Source organism: Corvus moneduloides, chromosome 7 (assembly GCF_009650955.1).
Source record: "Corvus moneduloides isolate bCorMon1 chromosome 7, bCorMon1.pri, whole genome shotgun sequence".
NCBI lineage: Eukaryota > Metazoa > Chordata > Aves > Passeriformes > Corvidae > Corvus > Corvus moneduloides.
Window position 1 is genome coordinate 39,426,251 of NC_045482.1, and position 18,238 is coordinate 39,444,488.

At 38.0% G+C, this 18,238-nt stretch overlaps 1 protein-coding gene and 1 long non-coding RNA gene across 20 annotated transcripts in view; one reads left to right on the forward strand and one right to left on the reverse strand.

Annotated features, from left to right (window-relative positions):
- Nucleotides 1-18,238, reverse strand: part of BAZ2B (bromodomain adjacent to zinc finger domain 2B) — a 122,541-nt gene that overhangs the window by 21,535 nt on the left and 82,768 nt on the right. For 12 of the 19 annotated variants that reach the window (XM_032115435.1, XM_032115432.1, XM_032115429.1 and 9 more), the window contains 12 exons: nucleotides 16,726-16,936; nucleotides 13,929-14,021; nucleotides 13,752-13,813; nucleotides 9,655-9,720; nucleotides 8,859-8,924; nucleotides 8,135-8,179; nucleotides 7,857-7,889; nucleotides 6,609-6,674; nucleotides 4,035-4,175; nucleotides 3,028-3,282; nucleotides 2,045-2,259; nucleotides 571-645 (listed from right to left, as the gene is read on the reverse strand). In XM_032115435.1, coding sequence (XP_031971326.1) covers nucleotides 571-645; nucleotides 2,045-2,259; nucleotides 3,028-3,282; nucleotides 4,035-4,175; nucleotides 6,609-6,674; nucleotides 7,857-7,889; nucleotides 8,135-8,179; nucleotides 8,859-8,924; nucleotides 9,655-9,720; nucleotides 13,752-13,813; nucleotides 13,929-14,021; nucleotides 16,726-16,936 — 1,328 coding nt within the window. The remainder of the gene's footprint in view (nucleotides 1-570; nucleotides 646-2,044; nucleotides 2,260-3,027; nucleotides 3,283-4,034; nucleotides 4,176-6,608; nucleotides 6,675-7,856; nucleotides 7,890-8,134; nucleotides 8,180-8,858; nucleotides 8,925-9,654; nucleotides 9,721-13,751; nucleotides 13,814-13,928; nucleotides 14,022-16,725; nucleotides 16,937-18,238) is intronic. The other 7 variants (XM_032115442.1, XM_032115436.1, XM_032115430.1 and 4 more) reach the window with 2 other exon arrangements.
- Nucleotides 3,278-5,989, forward strand: LOC116446944. Its single transcript, XR_004241454.1, has 2 exons — nucleotides 3,278-3,404; nucleotides 5,369-5,989. It is a non-coding gene; the product is annotated as an uncharacterized LOC116446944 (long non-coding RNA).

Genomic DNA, 18,238 nt, shown 5'->3' on the forward strand with positions numbered 1-18,238 from the left:
CAACCCTTAAGAAATTCCAATTTTACCTTAAATAGAAATATAAAAAATATCTCAAAGTTTGCATTCTACATATGATCCCTAGCTACAGGGAACAACGTGACACTGACAGATGAGAAACACTAAGATAACATAAATTAGCAAAATTCGATTGGCAATTGCTGTATGAAAAATCACGTTGTCTTAAAATGCCTTTCAGAACGAACACTGGGAATTATGGTAGGCTCAAATAAACTTTGATTGTCAATAGCAATTTTATGGCTCCTTTAATATTCCTCTTAAAAAGTTTTTACTTTCCTCCAAAGAGTACAAAATAGACTTTACTTTGCTCCAATTCTGAGGGACACTAACCCTCTGAATCTCATGCATCTTTAACAGATGTAAAAGACTGGTGTTGCAACATTCCGAATCCACATCTGCCTTATAAGATTAAGCAGTTTGATTACTAATTTCTTGGTAAACCTGTAACTTCATCAACTGATTTTGTGCTTAGAGCCAATTCCCTATACAGCAGCGTACATGAACAAAGGCAAAAAAGCAATATATTGTAATATTTAAGGAAATGAAACTTACTTCCGAAGTTTGCCTTCAACCATCCATTTATCTCTCCTTAAGTTTGACATATAATCAATGTTTTTATCAATTTCACTGTCAAAGATGAAAATAATCCATTAACTGTGAACTTATGTATCTTTTTCTGACAGACATTTATATATAAACACTTTCCCCCTCAAATAACTGTCTTGGAGAAATCATTAAAATTCAAAATAAATCATTTCAAGGGAAATCACAATACTAGGAATGCCAATGCAGCACAACTGCTGTACGTATGTCAGTCTTTATCCACAGTATCACCTCAGCTTTCTTCCCACAAGAAGCACGGCATTCAACATTTCTTTTTGTAGCTCTAGTTCAGTGTCAAGCTTCCAAATGTCTTTGCCACAAAGCATGTAGCCCTGTGCTGAAAAAACAGTTACCACTGGTACATCTGAGGTATTCTGCCTAGGATCCCTGGGATCTACAATCCAACATTGACTTTTCACTGAAGAACCAAAAAAAGGGCTTTGGTACAGTCACCATGTGCGAGCCCACTTCCGAGACATCATGACCTCAACAATTCAGCAGATTATAGTTGTTTCTATGATCAAAATATAGAAACTCAAGTTCTGACTGATCATTTCTACAAATAAGACTTCACAGTCATCTGCAACAAGAGGAAGTTTCTATGATGAATTTGATTGATATGCATGAACTTTCTTGCACAGCTGACGCACAGCACTTGCACTGCCCACTTCTGCTGTTTTTCAACTTTGGAAAACTTGAAGCATCTCTCCCACTCCTGCCTTACACAACCCCAATTAACTTTTGCAGCACAGTGTCCCAAACCCAGCAGAATACACCAGGAAACAAAGCAGCACTCAATCAGGCGATGAAAGACTTTACCACAGGAAGTCAGTCTGTGGAAGAACAGGCACCCTAGAAACTGGCATTTCCTAACTTTTTATTGCACGTTGGTGGGTTTTGACAAGTTGTTGAACATAGGGGGGATTTAAAATTATGAAATGCTATACACTACTGACCACAAATGCAATATACACTTCCTTGAATTATTATGATGATACATCAGGCTTGCCACTCACCTTATGATCCTACTTAAAGTATTTGGACAACAAACATCTTCAAAAACAAAAGGGAAAAAGGGAAAACAGTGTACTGCAGAACCCTCGAATAACTCTTCTAAATTATTCCCTAGAATACCTAGTAAATTTCTTTGTAATCAACCTCATCTTTTATTCCAAAAATTGTTAGAGAAATTTTGGTTCAAGCTTTGAAAACAAAATTACAGACCAAACATGGAAAAGTTCTATTCTTCCATCATATCAACAGTACATAAAGGTAAAAAGCATTAACTCAACCAATTTCAGCTTTCATTTTAAGAAGAACATCAGTAGTCCTCCTGTAACAGAACACAGTGAATACAGAGCATTTCTGAACTACAACATTTTTATAATTTTATTTTTACACACCTGTTTGGGAAAAATCTTACCTTACTACACTTTTGCTGCATGCTAACTCATTGACCAGAAAAGCAAGTACTGATGCTTTCTGAGCTGGAGAATGTGCCTGAAAAGCTTTTGTCTTCAAGCTCTCTGTCAGCTCTGTTTGCCCAGAGTGAGCCTCCATGAAAATCTGCAGAATCTCAGACACATTATCTCGATTGATACCAACATTCAGTAAGTGCTCCCCAAGAATAGTTTTAGCCTAGAAAGAACAAAGACATTTCAAACAATCATGTTTAAAAAATACTGGTTTCCTTTGTAGGCTGTATTATTGTTTATAGAAGATGGTATGGGTTTGTTTGCATTTTTACATAAGGACTTAAACATAATTATTCTTTGAAACTATGCAAGCAAATGTAAATCTTAAATGCAGTAACAAATCAGAATGTCTTCATCTCTACATTTTTAAAAACAGAGATAACATTAATAATAATTAAATGGATTACGTGTAAAAAGGCATGGTCCAACTGAAACTTGATGAATGCTGCTTTGTTCAATGATGCTATGTAGAGCTTTAGAGTAGAAGAAAGCTGTATTGGCTTGAAAAAGAAGGCCAGTAAGAACGAGAGCCATGAATGAATTAGGGTTTTGATTAAGTGACCTAGACACCAGACCTTAGGGAAAGAAATGGCAAAATTCACTGAGAATATAACATGAGGGTAAGAATGCAATGGAATGGATGGAAAGGAGTTAAAATACATGGCCACAAATGTGGCAGTGCCCTACAAAAGGTCCAAATAAAAATGGGATGTGTGTTTGTGTGTAGAGAAAATGCACAGAAGTACATCACTTCTGGAAAATGGAAGGCTGATGGGACACAAAGTTTTGGAGTAACATTAGAATTGTGACACTGAAGAAATGAATTAAGAAAGAGAATGGAAATCCATAAGAGAGAGGTGCCAGAGATGCATTTTAGGATACATTCATACATACAGAGTGTTTAATATGGATTTTTTTCTTTTTTTTTTACCTTGTATCCTGTACCAAGTCCTGGATCACACACAGCTGCGGAGACAAGTTTCACAAGCAAGTCCTGTACTTCTCCCATGCTGTCCCCTATGTTGAGCAAACCCTCTTGAAGAACGCTCAGGGAGGGAACATCTGCGGTCACATCAAAGCCGAGAACTTTACCAAAGTTACGCAGGAACTGCACTACCATGAGACAATCCGAAAACGTGCTTCCATCAAGAACGAGGCCTGGGATGCGAGGCAACTCTGGGAAAGGCTGGAAAGTAAAGAAAAAATGTAAAAGATTCAGCAGCAAATTTCAAAAGAAAACTTTTTTGATACCAGCTGGGAAAACTGATCAACACTTCCTTCTGACCCACAGCACAACAATGCTGGAAGGTACAGGCGATAGGGAAACTGCACCCCTCATCCATTCAATGCTGAAACATGTTTAACTTTTCACAAATTATAGGAGGGAAGAGATTAAGAAATACTTCCCTTTTTGGACAGGAGACACTGTTAGGATCTATTCTGAGCCAAACTACTGTAAAAGGTGGTGTAAAATTATTTAGGGGAAAAAAGGAAGGGATTTCTCTGGAACAGAGACTTTGAACTCGACTTTTGTCAAGTCCTTAAGGAAAAGAACTAAGAACCTGGAAGACTGGGAGAGTAATTTTTTTTGAGCAACAGCTTGTAAGAGTTCTCTAGATGACTATCTAGTTAGTGCCTGTGTACTGAGACATGATGCATTTTCCTGACGTAAAAATAACTTGAATAAAGATTTTTTTTGAAGCAATTGTGCTCTTTGGGAAGCAGGCCTCTTTTAAACAAAAGGCTTTTTATTAACTAAACATATGCTACTGCGTAGTGTCCTAGTATCTTGTATTTGTATATATTTTAAATAGTTCTCTAATTACCTCGATTAAAACTTGAATGCTTTGAGTGTGGCTGCAAGAAAAAAGTTATTGGCAGAATTATAAAATATACAAACAAGAAGCAAGAAAAGTAAGTTTATGTTGCTGTGATTACCTTCTGGTCTGCTAAGCACATATCTTCATTAGGCTTCTTTAGCTCCTTTGCCATTTCTAATTCCAGTCGTCGCTGTTCCAGTTTACGTTCTTTATTTAATCTTTTTTCATCACGTTTCTCTTGCTTTAGCCGCTCTTTTTCCTTAAGACAATTAAAAGGGAAAAAAATAAACCCCACAATTTAAGCTTACAAAGGAACAATCTAAGAACTTGAAAAGCACTATTTCTGTAACCTCAATAATCACCACATCAATCAAAGAATCTGCATTAAAGCAAAGGGATGGGGAAAATGAGAACAAAATCACTGAATTTGTAAAATTATCTAAGATTCACTTTTTTTTCTCCTGTCCATGCAGACACAGGTTTTAAGTATGTTTGCACTGAGAAACTCTTTGAAGAATCCATTTCAGAAAGATGACTGAGTGAAAATATGGCAAAGAATTGCCATGATTTTAAAGGCTCTGCTTACACACCAATATCATTAATCTGCACCTGCTACAGCAGAGACCACTCAAGAAACGTCTCCAAACAATACATGGTTTAAAAAGTCCCATAATACATAAACTAGATATGAATACCTTATAAAACACAACTCATCTGTTCAAACACAGGTAGCTTCTGGCCTTGAATTACCATGCACTTTGCATGCAACCTGAAACTGAACAGTCCTTTATGTGTTATCTGCACAACCAGAACATAGGGATCATCAAGTGAGAAGCCAAGCACCTATTATTTGTCTCTTAAACACCCTCCACAGTGGAGTCACACCAATATTACACTAACTCTGTCTGTAACACACCAAGACTGACTCTGAACCTGGAGCTCCCATGGCCTTTCCCATCTCCGGTGCCAGGAGTTCTGCTGCCACATGTTCAACACCAATCCATTGTCCTGATGCCACAATTCCCTACACACCACTGTGCAACCAATATCGAGTGCAAAATGTATGGAATCTGCCACATTCAATGCCATCTCTTCAGGGTACAGAACTGTGCATTTAAACAAACACACGTATGTGTGTGTGAGCCACTACTTAAGAACTTTATACAATACAAAATTGGAGACACTGTATGTGCTTTTCACCTGTGGACACCAAAGGGCTAAAGAACCGAGTCAAGCTGCTTCCCATTGCTCAGAACCACTCCCTACTATTTTGTTAATTTAAGAGGTCATTCTAGTCTCGTCCATTTACTATCACCATATTTTGCAACAATGAGAGTATGGGCAATACTAAGTCAGGGCTCAGATGCATTTGTATGTCAGTCTTAAGCACTGACTTCTCTGTAGAGTTCTGGCAGGCCCCCTGACTTTTTATTCTTCCTTTTCATTCTATAGGAATATAGAATGTATCGTATACCAGACCACTGGTGACACCTGGGGATAACCACTGTGAGTGCACAGAGATCATGACTTCTACTACTACAGTCTTTAGTGGATTTTATGCAAGATCAAGTTTCACATTGGACACAAAGAACATGTTTGGACCAATAAATTTACACTGGCAGAAAAAAAAGCAGTGACATTCAGAACTACCCAGCTGCTTGCTGCTCTACAACTGTGTAAGCATCCTCTGTACTGCCAACACAGGCTCTCTTTATGCTGAGTTCATAAGGGACATCTTGTATGGAAAAATCACAATACACTAAAGCAGCACAAAATCCCCAACTTCATTTTAAAATGGAAAATACTCTCTGATTGGTTTTTTGAAAATGTTTTATTGCTTTTTATCTTAGCCTATGTCAACGTCTCAAGGCCAACTGGCATTTCCTACAACTTGTTTTTGCCAATTTGAAACACTATGACAGAAGAAACAAAAGTAGTATATATGGATATTTACATGGCAACACAGTAATTTACAGTTATTATTAAAACTGTAAACTTTAACTGCAGTAAGTTTCATAATCTATTGTAAGTTTACTTTTATTGGTTGAAATAAACACTGTTCTATTTCTATTAGAGTAAGAATATAATTACAGCACTGGATCAGACTAAGTGACCACTTAGCCAGTGGAATGGGTGCTTAGGGTATCATCTTCCTCTGTTTCCTTGCACTGAAGTATTATTCAGTTTTTCTAGGTTTTGGTCAGTCACTTTTATCTAAATTTGTAAATACATTATAGAGAAAATTTTAACAATTTCCTTAACAACTACTTGCTATAATGATGCTTATCGTATTTCAGTATCTTAGTTATCTGTACTTTGTTTACAAAAGTCTCAGGATACAGACATAAGAAGAGTCTCAGGATATAGAGAAATAAATACATAAAAAGTAAAACAAAAAGTAAGTTAGTAATTATGGGGTTTTTGCATTTTACTTATGTTTCCTCTCAAAAACATCCAAAACTCTCAAAACTGGGCAATTTGTGCCAGTGTTCAACCATCTCCCTCCAAGTAAACCAGTTTTTTTAACTTTGAATGGAATTTCCTGTATTTCAATTTGTGCCTAATGGCTCTTGTCCTACTGCTGCAATGTACACATATTAAATTATACATAATGTACAAAGACACAGCTCTTCTACAGATGACTGCAGAATGAAACAATGAAAACTTCAAACTTTTAGAGGTTAATACTCACTTCTGCTTTTTTCCGTGCTTCCATGGCTTTCATAAGCATCATATGTTGTCTTCTCCGTTCTCGTTCCTATTGAAGCAGGTAATATTAGAACAAAACTAAACCACATTTTCAAATCAGTAAAAAAGCAAAGTAACAAACTTAGCATTAATAGACAAGTCACAGTAAATACTAAATATAGGACAAGAATGGCCAAGTCTGTGCATGTTTTAGTTCAGGTTTAGAAAGCAAATACAAGAACAATCAAAAGCAAAAAGGTAAAGCAATGAACATGGAGACAGTGTAAAAAAGAAGCATACAGATTTACTTATGGTCAGTTGTGATGCTCCTTCATAAGCTGGCAGAACAAAAAGCATAATGGTTGGCTGGAACAGGTCAGTTACCTTACATCTGCTATGACGGAACTTGCAATTTACTTCTTCAATAGCCAATTCAGCATAAATTTTAAACTGGTCTTTTTCAAACATTGCAAATATTAACATTTTTGTAACCAAGCAACAAATTATCATGATTAATTTTATCAGCTCTAGATCAGTTTTAATCAAGCCAGTGGTGGTTCATATATGTACGCAACAACACTTGCATTTACTGATGCCTGTCCCTCAGTAAATTATGTCAGTAGCTTCAAACACATTAAGGAGCACTGTTCTAGGGCACCAAGTACAGGGGTTTTGCCTTAACAGCTGTACAGCAACTCTTGGCCCCCTTAAAGGCTATAGGAATTTTATCATCTAATTTGGTGAGGCTAGGATTACATTGTAATGTTTCATTGTATACTTATAACATTATGTATTTACCACCAACTGAAAGCTAATTTCCTCAGTATCTTACAATGGGAAGACATCGTCCTGATTTCTAAAACAGGTTAAATCAAATTGTATTTAAAATGTCTAGATTCATTCTCAGTGAATGGGACAAGGCTTGCAAAAATCAACCAAGTGACTACCTGTTAATTTTGCATCAATCCCTGATTTTATATACTAGTCCATTTTTTACTGGGACATCAGTAACATAGATCCCTGGCTAAAAACCACATTTAGTTACTGCCACATTCAATTTATACACATGTTCAAGACATGTCTTTTTTTCCTTAACAGACAAGACAAGCAGATGTATGCAATGCACTGTGCTGTAAAGCCATGCAGCAGTATGTAATATGACAGCAGCCAGTGCTACATTTTATGCATTGCTATGACAACCATATCACAACCAAATCACAATGCGGTGTTAGATGTACAAAAATAAACATACCCATACCATATCTAGTCTATGCCTCTCCAACTCCTGGTAGAAAGAGTTGGCACAACATTATGAAACAGAAATCACAAAGTCATAAAACCACTTTATAATCCCCCAAAAGACCCCAATACCAAAGCAAAGCAAAAAAATCATAAGGCGAAAGAAAATCTGTGCAGGAGTCAAACCCAGAAGTTTAAAAAGGGCGTATTTTGAGGATTCCACCCCCCCATATAACTTAAAGTAGTAGCTCACAATTGGCATTGTCTGTTTGGTCAGCCAAACATACCAACCTGGTGCTTCAGAAGAACAGCCTGCTGCCTTCTCATCTCTTTCTCCTTCAACAGAAGAACAAAAGTGTATTTAAAACATCAGTCAAAATTTACTTACCAAATTGCACCGTTCTGCCACACTAAAACAGCACATCTGAGTTAAATTCTAACTTCCCTGACCTCCATGAACAGAGCACAGGGAAGTACACAGAGTATACAATGACAGTAAGTCTGGTGAGTTGGGAGTTCCATGTTAGAACATACCTAGAATGCCAAAGCAGCAACAGAAGTACATCTATATATACACACACACACACACACACACACTGTTTTCCAGTATTTGTAAGAGAGTTCTGTGGTCTTGTATGCATTACAGCCTAGAAAAGACTATGCTTGCTGAGAAACAACGTATCTTTTTGATACAGTATGCTTAAAAGAATATTGTAAATAATGTTACTGCAGGAACATTTTGTTATGCATACCAGGTGTCACATAAGCAAAACTCATGGTAATGCCACATAAAAAAGTACTGTCTCTATGTATTTGTGTGTGTGTGTCACACATACACAAACTCTTCTGCATATGCTTCATGCCTTTTTATAACCATAAGTACATGTTATTATACGCTGTCTCTATGTACAGCTTCATCATCGATGAACAGCATCCCAAATTTACTGCTTTCATACATCAACATACATTATGTACAATAACACAGCTCTTGTTTTTGGAGGTCCTCCAAACTAACCTTTATTCGTTTTTCCGCTTCCAATAATTTGGCATTTGCTGCTTCTTCCTTCTTTTTCTTTTTTGCCTGTGCATGCAAAACAGGTCACACAACAGCACCATCACAACTTGAAAATAATCTGACTAGAAACAAAGTTATGTACCTTTAAAAGTTAAGAACATCATCACTTACTCTGTACATTGCAAGGAATCTCTGATGCAGCTTTCATGATCAATCAATTTACATTTCAGTTACTTTATAAAAATTAAACCAGAATTTCAAGTCCCACTCAAAATTGCTTCACCTGGCTAATTTAAGAAATCAAGTATACATAGAAACAATATCAATGGCAAAGAGATTACTATTAATTTTTCTGTCAGTGGAGACTTGAAAACTAGCAATCTATCTTTGCTAGTACACTAGCAAACCTGTAGAGTATACTCTAATATAGACATAGTATTTTTAAACCCACTGCACTTCATACAGAGCAGAGCATTATACTGTTTTAACATCCTGTTACTGCAAACTTGTTCTCTAGCACAGGAATTGCTCTGGTGTTATCTTAAGTACACACAAGACTATTCTGGTAGAAAATTGTGCCGAAAAGCCCGAGTGAATACTTGTAAGATTAGGGATTACAGTTAATGCTGATCTTTAAAGAAAAATATTTTAAGACACATTTTTGAACTGGCCTTTGGAAGTCCAGGTTGTTAGAGCTGTTATATTTAGTTACATTCCCAACTACATGTGTGACTATTAAAATACAACATTCTTTAAAATGGCAACAGAAAAATTACATTTCAGCCATTATTTTTACCTCTAAAATTTGCTGAGCTCGAAGTTCTTTCTCCATTCTAATTTGCTGGATTCGCTTAATTTTTTCCTACAAGGGTAACAAAGTTATCTCTTTTAAAAATATATATTAAGGAAATTTATTTTTACATTTGAAAAATGACAAAGTTTATACATACTTCTTTGTTATTGAGTTTCACCCATTTTAGTCACTGTTCCCATAGAACAAGATACGGTTAAAATTTTTACTGATATTAGATGATGTCTGGTACAACCCTGAAGGAAGCCACACCTTGTTATGCACAGGTGTTCATGTTTAAGCTGTCAAAGTTTGTTTGGTTTTTTTTATCAGCTTCAAGAGGACCAGATTAATGACCAAGTAAGCAACCTAAAGCATTCAAATTCCAGCTCACAATGGTGGAGCTAGTTAGGAATGAACAGAAGACTGAGCTATGCCATGAAATACACAATGTTTTGACGTGATCTCCCTGAACAAGAAATAGCGAGATCTGTCAAAGCACTGTTTGTGCCTAAGTTCTTGCAGCCTCTCTCAGGCCATTACGGTCCCAAGGGCAGCATGGAGAGCTGAGCTCAGCAAAACCAAAAGCACATGCTCTGTCAGCCAGTAACACTCATCCACATGCCACCTGGGTAACATGTTCAGTTAAGTACCCTTCAGTTTCTCCAGATTTTTAAAGCACTCAGGTAATTGATGCTATTTTTGGAAGACTTAATATGTAGTTTAGGGGAGGGAATTGTATACATGCTGTAACAAAACAAGTAATTGGAACAGGAACAATGGGTAGTACAACACATTTAAGCATGTTTCATATCATGGTGAGAAGAAAATGATCAAGTTATGCACTCCACAGATGGATGCTGGGCAACCATATTCTAATTTTTTCTTTCTCGTGAATTAGTTCCTAAAATCTGAACGCTTATTACATTGATTGAGAAATGTAACCCTTGCAAACACTGGGATTATTTCACATTACCTGAGCTGCATAGGTTTGTCTGTTAAATTAGCATTAAAAATTTGCTAGCACATTATTTAAGATTTTATTATCTCAAAAGAGCTGGTTAAGCCACAGTGACTAGGAAGGACCATTCTGAAGAAAATGCATACATCCAGCCGGACTTGCTGTAAAGTTTTAATAGCAAAACCCAGACCATGGAAAAGCCCTGCAAGCTGGGAGGCCTAGATCAGAAGCTTGAAAAGGAGCTCAATGATCTTCTCTGGAATAGCAGATGTTTTCCCAACAGTGAGGATAAATCCCATCTGTACAGAATACATTGTTTTCTTGTGAGCTGGCCTGAGATTCTAGAACACGGACCACTCTAAAATTTTACTCTTTGGGGAACACATAGTGATGCATTACCGATACTTTATCAAAAAATAACTAAAACCAAAACCAAGTCCCTAAGAAAAGATAATCTAAAATATTTAACAGCAAAGGAGCAATCACAGATGAGAAAGACATGCAAAATTTTCTGACAAATAGAGCTCCAATACATGAAGCCTTATAAACTCCAGGCAAATCCTACCAGCTCCTTAAACTGTTCAGAAGTCCAACATAATACAACCTTATCAAGCAGAGGCCTTGTTCAGACAGTGCTGAACATTTTTCACCATGTAAAGCTCACAGCATGGACCTTAAATCTCTATTATCACCCATTATACTTTAAAACAAAACAAAAACAAAAGTTGAAAGCATGTACTACACCCTCCCAACTCCACAAAGGTTAGAGTTAATGCAGAACAAACTTTTCAGCAGAGATCACTATCTCAGAGAAGAAGTACTCTGCATATTGAAATCATAAAAATGTTATCAGGTTACACATCAAAAAGGAATATGATGATGACAAACAAGGTGTGGATTTGAAGCATTTGACAATTAAAAAATTCTTGCTTCCTGGACCCTTCTACATTACGTGGATAATGTAAGGACCATTTGAAAATCATAGTGTGCTCCTTGTCTTTAACAAGTATGGGTTGTCTTGAGAAGTGGACACATTGAAACTGTCACGATCTACAGAAGTTCAGACTAGCTGAGGTTGGGAGGGAAATCTGGAAGTCACCTTGTCCACACACCCCTGCCCTCGAAGGGTCACCTAGAACCAGTTACCCAGGATGACGTCCAGACTGCTATTGAAAATCTATGTGGGAGGCTCCACAGCCTCCCTGGGCCACCTGCTCCAATTCTCAGTTGCCATTTTGGTGACAAAGTGTTTCCCAACATTCAGAAGGAACCTCCTATCACTGGGCACTTCTGAGAGGAGTCACCTCTTTGCAGCCTCCCTTCAGGTATTTAGCTATATTAGCAAGATCCTCCTGAGCCTCCTCTTCTGCAGGCTGAACAGTCCCAGCTCTCTCAGCCTTTTCTACTCTAACTCATAGATGGTAGAGTGACAACTCCTAGCTCACTCTCTACTACACTGAGCACTTTCCTAATGGAAAAATTTAAACAGTTACCAACAAGAATTAATTGTTATCTCTTACGGAGATATTTAAGGTAGTCTGCAGTAACACCAATTTTGGTTTACTACTTAAAAAAAAAAAAAGTATGTCAGGATTTAATATCTGGATTTCAAAGGTGTGGAAGGGTTTTATATTTTTATTGGCTTGTTTAACACCTCAAGATATCACAAAATCGTAGAGTATGCTGAGTTGGAAGGGACCCATCAGGATCATCAATCCAATACCTGGCCCTGCACAGGACACCCCAAAAATCCCACCCTGTGCCTGAGAGCATTGTCCAAATGTTCCTGGAGCTCTGGCAGCCTTGGGGCTGTGACCATTCCCTGGGGAGCCTGTCAATGCCCAACCACCCCTCGGGGTTTGGTCAATCTTTTCTTGATATCCAGCCTAAACCTCCCGACTCAGCTCCAGTCATTCTCCCAAGTCCTGTCACCGGTCACAGAGAGCAGAGATCAGAGCTGCCTCTCCTGAGTATGTTGAAGGCCACAGTGAGTCTCCCCTCAGTCTCTTCTTTTCCAAGCTGAACAAACCAAGTGCCCCCAGCCGCTCCTCTTAAGACTTCCCCTCCAGTCCTTTCCCCACCCTCATGGCCTTCTTTGGATAGCCTTTAATGGTTTAATGTCCTTTTTATATTGCGGTGCCCAAAACTGTCCCCAGGACTCAAGGTGAGGCCACCCCAGTGCAGAGCAGAGTGGGACAATCCCCATCTTGCCTGGCCATCGATGCTGGGCCTAATGCCCTCCAGGGCAAAGATATCCCTCCTGGGTGCCAGGGCACTGCTGACAGATACCCAACTTGCCATGAACCAGGACCCCCAGGCCCCTTCCCACCGCTGCTCTTCAGCCCCTCATTTCCTAATTTATACACACAACCAGGGTTGCCATTAATATATTTGAAAAAACTCTTTTCCATTGTCCCCCACATTTCTGGCAGCTCCAACTTCAACTGAGCTTTGGCCGCATGAACTCTCTCCCTACACTGGCAAGCAGCATATCTGTCTTCTTCCCATATCACCGATGTCACTTACAGGCAAACTAATACTAGTACTTTAAGTGTTGGGATGCCTGAGATCATATACAGACATTGAGATGCTGGAGCGTGTCTGGAGAAGAAGGGCAATAGAGCTGGGGAAGAGGCTGGAGCACCAGGAACAGCTGAGGGAGCTGGGAAAGGGGCTCAGCTCAGAAAAAAGGAAGCTCAGGGGAGCCTTCTCAGTTTCTTAAACTCCCTGAACAGGAGGGTGATGCCAGGTGGGGGTCAGGCGCTGCTCCCAGGGAACAAGGAACGGGACAAGAGGAAACTGCCTCAAATTGTACCAAGGGAGGTTTAACTTGGATATTAGGTAACATTTCTTCATGGAAAGGGTTGTCTAGCCCTGGCACAGGCTGCCCAGGGCAGCGGTGGAGTCACTGTCCCTGGTGGGATTTGAAAGCCATGTTGATGTGGCACCTGGGAACATGGGTTAGTGGTAGATTTAATAGAGTTTAGAATTTTAAGTAACACACACAGTGTGCTCTTTAAAATCAGATTTAAAACATACACTTTGTAATCAGCATACTTAGTAATTTACTAAATATTAGAAATACACCAAACTGAATTATTTAAAACAATTTAAAGAGGTATTTAGCAATTGCATAGTTTACCTGTTGCTTCATTATCTTTATCTGCTCCTTTTGCTTTCGCTTTTCTTCAGCTGCCATAATAGCTAACAAACAAAAGCAAACAATATCAGCAGAACATGGCAAGAGACACGTAACTTTTCATTAACACTTTTCAAAATAATCTACTAACATGCACAAACTTCAACAAGTAATATTTACCTTGCTGTTTTTTTGCTTCTTTGGCAGCTCGCGCTTGCTCCTGCTTCTGAAGCTTTCTCAGTAATTTTATTTGTGCTGCTTGCCTAGCTATTTCTGTTACAAAAAGAAAATATTATGTTCATAAAAACAGTGCTGTCCAACACTAAAGATATAGTTTGTGTTCCAGACATTTGCATGTCGTAAAGACAGAGCAAACAGATTTGTTTTGCACACACAGATTTTTACAAAATTTTTCTATCAACTATCATTAATGGCATGCCATGTATCAGTAACCACATCAACAGTGCAAATGAACATGGATACTTTATCTCATTCCATGCCCTACCATGGGCAGGGACACCTTCCACTAGACCAGGCCGCTCCAAGCCCCATCCAACCTGACATGGAATACTTACAGGGATGAGGAGTCCACAACCTCTCTGAGCCACCTTTACCAGGGCCTCAAGACCCTTGAAGTAAAGAATTTTTTCCTAATCTCTAATATAAACCTGCCCTCCTTCAACCTAAGGCCATTCCCCTTTGTCGTATCACTCCAGGTCTTGTGAAAAGTCCATCTCCAGCTTTCTTGGAAGGGGCTCTAAGGCCTCCTCAGAGCATTCTCTTCTCCAGGCTGAACTACACCAGCTCTCTCAGCCTGTCTTCATAGGAGAGGTGTTTCACACACGTTATTAATAAAACTGAGCTGTTAGGTCAGTGAAGAAAAGCTCCAAACTAAAAGCTCTTTAAATGACACCAGGCAAAAGAGTGATCAGCAGTCAGCTTCAGTGAAGGGTTAGTAGAAGATTTCTTTACAAATCAGTATTAGAACCTGTAAAGGCAACTGCAAAGTTAAATCTCAAAATGTGAAGATGATATTAAGCATTCCGGAAAATCCAAGGTTTTGCTAACAGCAAGGAACTCTGGAAGAGCCCTGCAAAACCCTGGGATTGGCTCGGTTTGTTAGAGCAGTGTGCTAGTAACACCAAGGTCATTGAGTTCAATCCCCACACAGGCCATTCACGTGAGAGCTGGACTTGACAATCCTTGTGGGTCCCTTCCAACTCAGAATATTCTGTGACACTGTGAAAACAGTGGGCAAAGATAGCAGAGGACCTTCCTCATATAGTAAATGTAAGCTAATACACCCAGAAAAGAAATACTAAAATTAAAGGACACAGAAGAGGATCAAAGGGATGGAACTACTACTTTCTGAGAAAAAACTGAAAACACCTGTGCTGTTCAGTCTGGAGAGAAGGCTAAGGACAGAGAGAATCAAGGTGTGCAAAATCATCAAAGAGGTGGATAACATAAATTGGAGAACTGTTATTCTCCAACCCCTGGAATAATGGAATTAAGGAACAACCACTGACAGTAATAGAACATCATTTGTTAAAAATGACAATGTTCCAGTAGTTAGCAGACTTCTGGAACTTGTTGCCACATGAGGCCGGTAGAAAAAACACTGTGAAGAGGTTAAAAACCAAAGAACAGGCTAATTCATGGGCAACAGTTTAATAAACAGAAAATAAAGGAATAAGAAAAAAATGTGCTCTACAACATCACTCATTAAATATCTCAGCATGCCAGGGTTCATATATGAGGAAAAACTGATCAAGAAGGGATAAGGTTCACGCAGTTTCTCCAAGCAGCATCTCCTCTGGCCACTACGGCAGATAGAGCTCTGCTCTAGATGAGCCCCTGGCCTGAGCCACTGAGGTATTTCTTATGTTTTCACAAGGACAAAAAAAGCAGCAAGGAAGATATGAACATACGTAATATCAAATATTACACGTTCTAAATATTTTGTATATACAGACCAGAGGTTTTGTTCTATTTAATAAGTACTACAGTATGTAGAGGGAAAAAAGACATTTGGGAGTCCTCCTAAGTATTTCTCCTCCACCCCTTGAAGTGCCCAATATGGGGAAAGGAAGGACACAAAATGAAGCAAAATGGCGCAGTGAGAGGGCTTATCTTTTCCCACTGATGGGACTTCCAGAATTAGTTACTGTGTCTCAGCAATAACTACAAAGCCTCTCAGCAAATGCTAGACGCTTCATTACACTATGTAAAAATGCTACATTATGCAAAATACAAAGCTGTTACCCAAACACATCCATGCTTGGCACATGAAAGAACACTTAAGTTAAATGTCCTGACTTATGGGCTGTAAAATTTTTTTCATATTGAATTGGATGCATCCCAAAAACATGATACAGCTATGGACTACAGAACTGATATTCACAAGGATGTACCTGATAGTTATTTAAAAGCAGCTTTTGATACACGGTAGTACTTGATACCATGGAAGTTCTACTGTCAATGTTGGTACTAATTATTCAAATTAACAGGCATTTAAATCTTGTGACTATCAGGGATTTCATACGAAAAAGCGTTTTCCCTGGAACAGCCAAGCACTTTACAGAAATGCTAATTTCAGTGGGTTTTAATTTCAGTTTCTAGATCCACTGCTGTTTGAGCAGATACAAAGGAAAACAAAGATCTGTTGATTTTGGCTATTAAAGACTTCAGTGATCACCAGATTTCTGGATGTCTGGTTTTTTAGGTTTTATACATTGAAATAAAGTAACTATAGAGTAAGCTTTTAGACATGTCTTTAAACATGCACATCCTTCTTTAAAACCTATATACGTGTAGTGATTTTCAAAAAGTCTTCAATAAGAGCATGTAAAAAATATCCAAAATAAAATGCTGTATACTAGTATCCTAGTGAGACAAATCACTCTCTCCTATAGGAAAAACATTAACTCTATATACTGATACCCTCTCTCTGTGAAAATATTAACACAGTTCTTACCTTGAGCCTGGAGCTTTCTCAAAAGCTTCGTGTCGGCATTGTCCAGAAATTCACTGCTTCCAACATTCGGAGGTCGGCCTTTGCGGCGTCTCGTTCTTGACTCCTCTCTTGAGTGCTGTCTATCTGGATTTGGTGGTCGTCCTCTACGCCCTTCCATAGCTCTGATACAGGGAATGACTTCCTCTTCCTTCAGAAGACACCACTGCACACCCTTTTAATTGACACATTTCACAGAGAGGTATTACAAACAGATTTAAAAAAAAAAAGAAATCTAAGATGAGAACATGAACAGCAAGAGATTCTTTCCCTCCCCAGATAAGTTGTAGATATAAAATATGCAAGTGTTGTGATGTACTATTTGAGCAGGACAATTTCTTGATGATGCGCAGAAGCTATATATTGAGAGGCTATCACTAAGAATTTTTGTAAATGTACCACTAGGAAAGATTTTGAAGACTATTAAATCATATACAAAGTTTTTACCTAGTAGATATGCCATTACCATGTTATTTTTTATTATTTTTCATCAAATTAAATTGTTCAACCCTTTCTAAAAGGCAAAACATATCCTTTCATACTATGTAAACTCAACAACAACTATGCTGCTTTCACATAATCCACTGCTTGACGTGAATGAAAAAGTGTGTCAAGCTATGAGATGCTGTGCTCCAACAGAGAGTGTTTACAGAAATTCTAGCATACATAACAAGCAAAGGCAGCAATGTATTTTCAAATACTGCTTTCGAGTGCTGTAGAGCTCAACAACTGAGCTGAAAAAACACAGATGCATTTTAATCTTCAAGTTTTAGTCAGTACAATTGAGTTCTCCCCCAACCACTGCAAAACAATTTCTGTGCCAACTTGAACCAATCAAAAGTAACTTCTAAGCATCCATGAATCTAAACTAAAGTTATGTTAACTATATTCTCTAACCAAACAAAGCATGCACTATAGTATTTTGTGGCATCACAAAAGCAGATTCTGAAATACTTTGTTAATAAAAACACCCAAATTATTCCTCATGAAGAAATAGCTTTACTTTAACTGGCTACTGAAAAGCAGAGTTTATTGCATCTACTGAGCAGAAAAGGAGCACAGTCTAGGTGGTCCTGTTTAATTAAACACCAGTATTTCAAAATTTTAACATCTTTCACCATTCCCCCAAGTTTTTGAGAAATGCAGGGAAAAATCTGCAAGCTAAGTATCCTTCAGGACTTCTTCATAACTTGCCTTAAAAAGGTTTGTAAAAAATTTTGAAAATGTCTGCTAAAGCAAGAAAGAAAGTTGGTAACTTAAAAACGTCATTAAATATCAGTTCAGCAAAACTTTATTTAGAATGCTTTAGTTTTCACATTTATATGTACATAAACCCTAAAATCAAATTTACTGTACCAAAACATAAATGGTTTTTGCTTATTCTGGTAATTTGTCTTTTAATTATTTCTGCTCATTCTTCACCATTACAAAGGTTTTTACAAAGGTTTTCTTCAGCAAAAGAAATGGCAGTTTGCTA